Consider the following 8,210-nt stretch of genomic DNA (forward strand, 5'->3'; position numbering starts at 1 on the left):
CCCGCCCCGGCGGCCAGCGCGATCCGAGCCCGGGCCTCCCTCCGGGCCGCTCGGCCACCTCCCCCGCCACGTCCTCTTCCGGCCCGCGGGCTCCCACCCGGGCTTGACGATGATCGGTCGGTTCCCTCGGCGCGTGTCAGGTCTGCCTCGAACTCCGTCTTCTGTTCCCGTCGGTGACCTGGAGCAAACAGCCCGTGCTTGAGTTGGAAAACGCTTCGGTTTTTTCCAGTTGCCTGCTCACTTTTTACAGACGATTCTCTCAGGCCTAATTGGGTGTCTTTTTGGTGATTTTAATCAGAAAATGGCATTGAAGGAGTGAAGGAATACTTTCTCCTTCCAGGGTTTTTTGTTTGTTTACTGAAATCGCAGGACTTCTAAGAACTCGATTGCTCCGTACGCTTGTAGGGGAAATCGCATCTTTTTTTTTTCCTCACAGTTCCGATCCCTGCTTTACTTACAGGGTGATTTAAACCACACTTGTCCTCACCCGAGAAGGCTGCGGGGGGGACGCGGAGGTGGGCCTGGGGGAACGGGGTTGGATCACGACCTCTCCGCTGCAGACCACTGTGTCCCCGCTGGGGAGAAGAGGGAGCTGCCTTCGGGGACAGACTTCTAAGGGCTTCCACTGGTTGGCCGTGGGAGGTTCGTGTCTGCAGAGGGTCAGAGCACGTCCTGGAGGACGCGCGCTGTGAGGGTCCTCTCGGGTGACGGGCAGCGCTGGCCTGCGTCTCGCCGCCCGTGTTTGGTCCGCGCGTGTGCGCGCTGGGGCCTGCCCGCAGCTTTTGACGGTGTCGGTGAAAGAGAGGTCAAAAAGGCCTGCGGACGACCCAGGTGAGAGGGCGAAAAGGTGCGGCCGTGAGCGAGGTTCGGGAAGTTTTCAAGAAGCTGGAGGAGGCAAGTTTACTTCTGGCCTTTGAGTTCCCCGAAGGGTTCTTAGAGGAGGTGACAGTTAGACCAAAGGTGGAGAGATTGGGAAGGGTGTGGGTGCCTGGGGCTAAAGGACCACTGGTGGTCTTTTTTTGGCCAGACTGCAGGGCCTATGGGAACGTGATTAGGGAGGTACCGGCTTGCTTGGGGCGGGAATCTTTGACCTTGGGCGATAAGTAAGTTTAGATAATAATTGAGAACTTTTCAAGAAGTTAAGTGATACCATAACTTCTTAAGAAATATGCTTTCAGTGAAAAACATCTGACAGATAGCTAGAAAAGGGAGAGACAACTAAAAACAAAGCAAAAAGTTTAATGCCTGGAAGTCATTTAATGCAAAGAAATCATTCTTTCGTGAATCTTTATATTAAGTTTCAGTGTCATAATTGTGGCTCAGATGATGGTGCTAATTATTTAAGAAACAAGAAGTTTATAATATTTTTACAAAAGTTTCGCTAAAGATTATTTTTAAAATATCGCGTTGGTTTTTAAATAGACATATTTCAATTGTCTGAAAAATAGGCTTTTGTGAAACCAGCTCATTTCATTGTAAGAAATTACAAGTAAAACTTTACAGTGTTTAAAAATAACGTGCTTTTAAACTTAAGCTTTTAGTTATCCTTAGGTTAATTCCATATAAAGTAAATTTTTGCCAGATGATTGAGTATATTATCTTTTGTTTTTACTTATACTGAATTTTAATTTTTTAATTTTTGATTGTTACTCCCAGTATTTTTAACACTCATTGCAACTTTAGGCTTAGAAATCAGTTTTAAAAGGCCGTTTGCTTATAATTCTAAGTTGTCTCAACTTTTGCTTGTCTTTTCCCAAGGTTAATTTGCACCGTAGTCTTCAAGAATCTTAACTGTTGATATGTACATTTCTACAGTCTGGCAGCCCTATTTTTCTTTTTCTGTTCCCATGGGGAGCACAAGTGTTTGGCTGTATATACTTTCTCTGTGTACTGGTCTGTCCTGCCTTGACCAAGACCGGAGGCCGCTGCAGTTCTCACCTGTGCGGGGGTGTTGCATGTGGACTGCATGTGCTCCATATGCAGAGGTCGGCCCTTCCGTGATTCTCATGCCCCGTTGCCCTGTTGGGCTTGCTACGCACTGCCAGCTGCCCCATGGTGGGAAGAAGTGTTGAAGTAGCGGGGATGGGAAGATCGATGCCAAGTTTTGTATGATAACCGAATGAACTTGGTTAATCATTCAACACACGGTAGCAAGGATGGAGCCAGCCTCCCTGAGGGGGTTTCCAACCTTTTGGTGTTGGTGGAACCTTTCCTTTTAACTTTTTATTGAAGTACTTTTTATTGAAGTACTATATGTACAGAAAAGTACATGTCCTACATGTTCAGCTTGATGAGTTTTCCAAAGTGAATTCACCTTGGAGCCCAGGTCCGGAAGCCGCACACACCTGCTCCCCTTTCGTGGCTCCCCTCTGACTTCCGCTGGCCAGGGTTAGTTTTGCCTGCAGGTGTGCTTTTTTTTTGGCTCTTTTATTCATCGTCATGTTTATAATATATTTTTCGTATTGAATCTATCTGTAGATCATTCTCATTGATGAATAGTGTTTCTTTATGTAAAATGTCACAATTCATTCATTCTACAACTGGCGGGCTTTGGGGTAGGTTCCCAGTGTTTGGCTACCATGAGTATAATAGCGCTACTATGAGCATTCTGATACATGTCTTGGTGAACACGTGTTGTCATTTCTGCAAGACATGTACACCTGGGAGCAGAATCCACAGCTGCAGTAGATGTGTAAGCAGTTTTCCCACGTGGCTGTACAGTTTGCTGCCCCAGCGGGTCCGAGTCCCCATGCCTCCGTACCCACCTCACCCTTGGTATTTGCCATCATTTTAGCGAGTATGTGGTAGATCTCATTGTGGTGTTTTGAGATCATATTTGCATTTCCCTGATTCTTTGTGTTTATTGACCATTTGGATATTCTATTTTGTGAAATGTCCAAGCTTTTTGCTCATTTTTCTATTGGGTTGTCTGCCTTTTTCCTGTAGGTTTAGAGCAGTTTGTATATTTTTACACAAGTCTTGTCAGAAGTGTATGTATTCTGATGAAAACACACAGGGTAGATGCAGGCTTAGAAGGTGGGGAAGATATGTCAGCGACCATGCTACCCTGAACACGCCTGCTCCTGTCCAATATTGAAAGCTAAGCAGGGTTGGGCCTGGTTAGTACTTGGATGGGAGACCACCTAGGAAGACCAAGTGCTGTAGGCGTAAAACAAATCAAAACAGAGGTTGGGGAAGATGTGATAATTGAGAACAAGATTTGACCCCTGTATTTCCATATTTTCCAGGAAGCAAAGCTCTGATTCTTCTGCCCAGGTTACATGATTTCAGTAACACAAAAAGGGCGTTGCAGCCCAAATAAGTGAAGTGGATTAATAATGTGGCACTTCTGAGTGCATCTCAGCCGTGCTGTTGACTGCACAGCGGTCTCCACCTGGCCAGGGCAGCCGCGGTGGTCCTCGACTCTTATCCTGCGGTTTTATAGGTCACGTGGACCAAACACGTCAGCATGCCCTCCACATTTGGAAGGGTGGCAGATAGGGCAGGATAATGTGGTCCCAAAGCCGGAAACCAGCAGAACAGAATTGAAGAGGGCCTCGGCCTTGGCGTTCACACTAGCCGCGCAGCTGTTGTGAGGCTTTGCAGCCTGTCTTGGAGGATGGAAGTGGAGGGTCTGCTTCTCCTTCCGGCCACAGGCTTCATAGGAACCAGCAGCTGGACGTGCTGGCATTTGAGATCAGTGTGGTCTTGGGTCGCACTCATGGTGCATGAAGTTTAGGTCACAGGGTCATCATGGAAGTTGGGTGCTTCCTTCAGTTCCTGACATGGCTTTAACTGGGCCATTAACAGCTTGGCATGTGACTTGTAGGTGGCGACCTGGGTCTCACCTAGTGACCAAGACAGGGGTTTAAGGAGTTAGGATTACTTAACAGTGGGAGTGAGGTCATGGGAGTCTTCGGGTCTGCCTTCTAGAACACCATGCTGTAGCAGCCTTTTCCTCTCCTCAGCCTGGTCTGTCCCCACCTGCTGGGGTTGTCCTCCGGGAGACACGGGCTTCCTTGTTTGTTGTTGCCTGTCCGTGACTTGGTACCTGACACGCAGTGCTCAAGAGGCGTGTTTGGCACAAGGCCATGGTGCATGTTAGAGGCAGGCGTCAGCGGGAGTACACAGTGGCTCACGGAGGTAAATGCTGAGCCCCCGTCTCTGAAATTAAGTGTTTCAAGTGCAGTCTGGTACCCGGGAATGTCACGGAAGGGCCCTGCAGTGCGGGGGTGGAGTGGTGACTCCAGAGGCTCCTTCGCTTGTTAAACGACAAAACGAAGATGTGCTAGGATGTGCACACCATTTCATAACAGTCCCGGGGGGGGGGCGGGGCGTGGTCTGAGCACCTGCAGGAGTTCTCAGGGGAGGCGCATTGTGTAGACCTTGTTTTGCCACGCTAGGCCTGGGGTCCTGAGCTGAGACCACAGCAGGTGATTAACGTCTCTCTCTCTCACTTTAGGGTGCTTTGCCTGTGGGATGGAAAATGGATTCCGAGTCTATAACACCGATCCGCTAAAAGAAAAAGAGAAACAAGGTAGGAGTAACCGACATTTCGTAGTTTCTCTCCTTTCCAGCCTTCAAGGAGTCTCAGCTTTATCTGGCAGTTGCAGGTTTTGAGACTCGTGAGTGGGGTTCGTGGTCCCCCATGGACGTGGACATAGCTGCGCTCTTTCTTCTGCTGAGCTGCTGCCGGTGCTTGGCTCTGTGCAGGCCCAGGGTGCAGAGGTAGTTCAGCGGGCTCTGGCCCGGCTGGCTCTCCAGTCAGTGGCCAGCTTCGAAACGTGTCTTTCCCCTGTGTCTTCAGTCCGTCCTAGCTCTACTGGAGGAACGGGTGTGGTTGATGCAGGCCACTGTCACTCCTCTGTTGAAAGTCAGATTGTAGAGAGCTCAAAAGGTGGGTTTAATTATAGCAGATGGGACTCTTAACTCTTGGTAAGTGACCAACACTTAGAAATGTCGTTTGTAGCAATAGATGGTGTTTAGCTTCTTTTTACTTGTTTCAGTGTCTTAAATTATGTTTTTATAGAATACAAGCTGGAATCACAAATTCTACTAGTAAAAGTAAAATAATGGTTGTCTTTTTCCCATTGACAGGAAAAAATGTCAAATTTACAAGTAGAATTTTTTCAGTTTTTTTTTTTCTCCTACGTATTTTTCTTAAGCCTTTAGCTGTCTCCTGCTTCTCACTGGCTGGGAGAATCCAGCACTGACAACAGATGAACACATCTCAGATAAATTGTAGGAAATGAGAAACATCCTTTTTTTTTTCTGCAGTTGGGGTTTTGTGTTTTATTCAGTACATAAGTTATATTTACTGATGCTAGAAATTTTTCTCTCTAAGAGGAAGTTACTACATCCTGGTGCTTCACTAAATGGCCCCTTCCCATTTTAATAACTAATACCCTATTTTAAGGATTTTCAGAGTTGTTTTTTTTTTCTTTTTGGTAGTGGAACCCCTTTGTCAAATGAAATCTTCTGTACAATTCTGGTATGTAAACTAGTGGTGCTTCACATGTAGGAGTTTATTTTGTAAGCCGAGGTCTGTAACTTTCGGTTATTGGAGGAAGACAGTGTATCCTGCTAGTGAAGGGCCCAGACTCTGGACCCACGTTGTTTAGATCCGAATCCTGGCTCTGCCCCTTACCTCCTTGCTGTGTGGCCTCGGGCAAGTTCCACACCCTCTCGGCCTCAGTTTGCTTATGTGTAAAAGGAGGACGATAAGGCCTTCTTCCTGAGGTTACTGCAAAGATGGATGATCACGTGGATTCGTGGCTGGCACCCTTGGAGCGCTGTCGGCTGTGCCCTGTCTGTTGACAGTGGTCGCAGCAGTGTCGCTGGTGGAGTGTGGCAGGGGAGCCCTGAGTCTCTGTCAGTCTCCTAGACTCTGACTTCTGTTTACTTGGTTTTAGTTGCATAATGAATTAAGACAATTCTGCTTACAGATAAGTTGTTACAAAATATTTTGAAACAGCTTGACTTGCAAATTTCAGGATACATTTTACTTAAATTGACCAGAAACAGGAGTTATAGACTGGTTTCAAAATTGAGTCACTAGCAGCATATTAACAATTGCTTCCTAATTAATGAAATGTTTAAAGTAAGTCCAGGATTTCTAATAATTATATAAGTTAGAGAAGAAGCACTAAAACTCCCACATTCCAGGCAGGTTTGCCACTGTCGCGCCGTCTTTGTTCACCGTCACTGCTCAGCTGTGCTGTCTTGGGCACTTAGCTTGTAGTGGATTTGGTGCTGTGCTTTTTCATGGTGCATTTCATATGGTGCAAATTCAGCTATTTGCACTTGCAGGCTGGTCTGCTGTTACATTTCTGGCAACTTAAGAACTCAATAATAGAAAACAGAAGACTTGACCTTGTTCCTTTTTTATCTTCGAGGTCTGCTTTCCTAAATGAGAGGGGAGGAAGTGGGCCTGCACTGCAGTGGTCGTCCACAGATCTGGGCTCTCAGCCACGTTGTCTCCAGTGTGACCGTGGCACTGCATAAGGAGACCGTGTGATAGGCTATGAGCATAGTGCCCCTTCTGAGCGTGCCCACGGCTGGCAGGGACGAGGAGCTAGGGGCAGCATCCTCCCTCTGCCCTCCGCGGTGCTGTGAGTCCTGCGTCTTGGGCACGCCTGGAGTGGGTTCGCTCCAGCCGTTGGCCACTCTGCTTTTGGGGCCCTTGGGAGGATGTGGTGCTGCGTGACACGGCCTGTCTGGTGTGGGGTCAGTGCAGGCTTCAGTTCAAGTGTGTCACGCCCATCTAAGCGTGCGCTAGAGGGAAGTCTCAGCGGTTGTAATTCAGACAAATTCAGATGTGTCAGGACCGGTATGCTCGGTAAAATACCATTTCCAGGGCTTATGGAAATAGAGGGTGTGCGGAGCCAGCTCACCCTGCTCGGAAGCAGCTGTCCGCGTCAGGAAGCCGACTACAGTGCGTGTGGCTCAAGCCTGCCGCCTGCAGCGGGGGCGGGAGGCACAGGGCTTCGGAGGGGTGTGCCCGCCTCTCCTTCCTGGTGACCAGCACTCTCACAATGATGTTGGGAGCCACCTGTGGGGAGGTGGAAGGGACACAGACCTAGAGGGAACGTCATGCGACTGAGTGGAGTAGCAGGTGCAGGCTGCTTGTTCCTGAGCTCACTGGGTGTTGGAGGGGTCACTCTGGCAGTAGGGCTGGGGGTACACTGATGAGTAAGGTGGGCAGGGCCCTTGGTGAGACACAGCAAGTATCTGGACATAAGAGGTGACCTGTTTGTGCACAATTCCCGAGCTTACCTGCTCCAATAGCCTGCCCGACCCGACAGTCCGCTGGGGGCCTTCCCCATGGCCCGTGGTCCCTGTTACATCTGAAGGTCATGTGTGCTGCATGCTCCATGTGGTCACCCCAGCAACAGGGGTGAAGGGACCAGAGAGGAATGGGAGTGGAGCAAGCCGATTGCTGGGAAGCGGGCGGGGGGAGGGTACGAGTTAGTGCACAGCTGAGCGAGGCCATGGGGAAACAGATGGTTAGTGACCCGTTTCATAACCTTGGTGTGCAAGTTTAAATCAGTAGAACCTCTTTGTAATTTGGCAAAATGTGTTCATTGTACACATACCCGCACACCATCGGACTCAACAATTATGCTTAAAAGATTTTTTCTGAAGGGAAGAAATTAGAAAAAAGGCACCGGATGTGTGTATAAATATATTATCTGCAGCACTGTCCTTGGTAGTGTAACTGGGGGGACCTAAGTGACAGTCGCTGAAACCCATTAGCATGGTTCTAGTGTATCTGTACCGCGTTGCAGCTCCCTGTGGTAGAAATTCCTGACGTGGCGGGACAGTGGGACGTGCCACGCTGTTGGGGGGGTGGGCTCGGCGCAGTGTGGGTGGCACTGTCTCTGGTGGGGACAGAGACAGTGTCTGCATGGGGAGTCGGGAGGACATCCACGATGCCGTCACGTAGTTGCTGCTTTGTGCTTCGTGTTTTGGTGTTACAGTGACGGCGTTCCGTGAAATGACCAGCCCACAGACGTGGGGAGGCCATGCGGCTGCAGGACAGACGGGCCGTGGGGACGGAGCCCGAGCTCTTGCCCTCGAGTGCGAGGAGCTTGGGTTTCGCCCTTCCGTGCAGCGCACCTGGACTTTCGAGCCTGTCTCAGCGGAGCGGCACCAGCGCTGCGACGGCCCCCTCCGTTTTTCCCATTTCTCGGTTCTCGAGACGGGTTCTG

General features: G+C 49.2%; 1 protein-coding gene across 2 annotated transcripts in view; it reads left to right on the forward strand.

The window, feature by feature from the left end:
• WDR45B (WD repeat domain 45B) overlaps positions 1–8,210 on the forward strand; it is a 24,130-nt gene that overhangs the window by 610 nt on the left and 15,310 nt on the right. For both annotated transcript variants that reach the window (XR_003046432.1, XM_006912134.3), the window contains exon 2: positions 4,463–4,537. Coding sequence is in view for 1 of the 2 variants with exons in the window: in XM_006912134.3 (XP_006912196.1) it covers positions 4,463–4,537 (75 nt within the window). In the remaining variant the exon portion in view is untranslated. The remainder of the gene's footprint in view (positions 1–4,462; positions 4,538–8,210) is intronic.

This window comes from Pteropus alecto, unplaced genomic scaffold (genome assembly GCF_000325575.1).
Source record: "Pteropus alecto unplaced genomic scaffold, ASM32557v1 scaffold134, whole genome shotgun sequence".
NCBI lineage: Eukaryota > Metazoa > Chordata > Mammalia > Chiroptera > Pteropodidae > Pteropus > Pteropus alecto.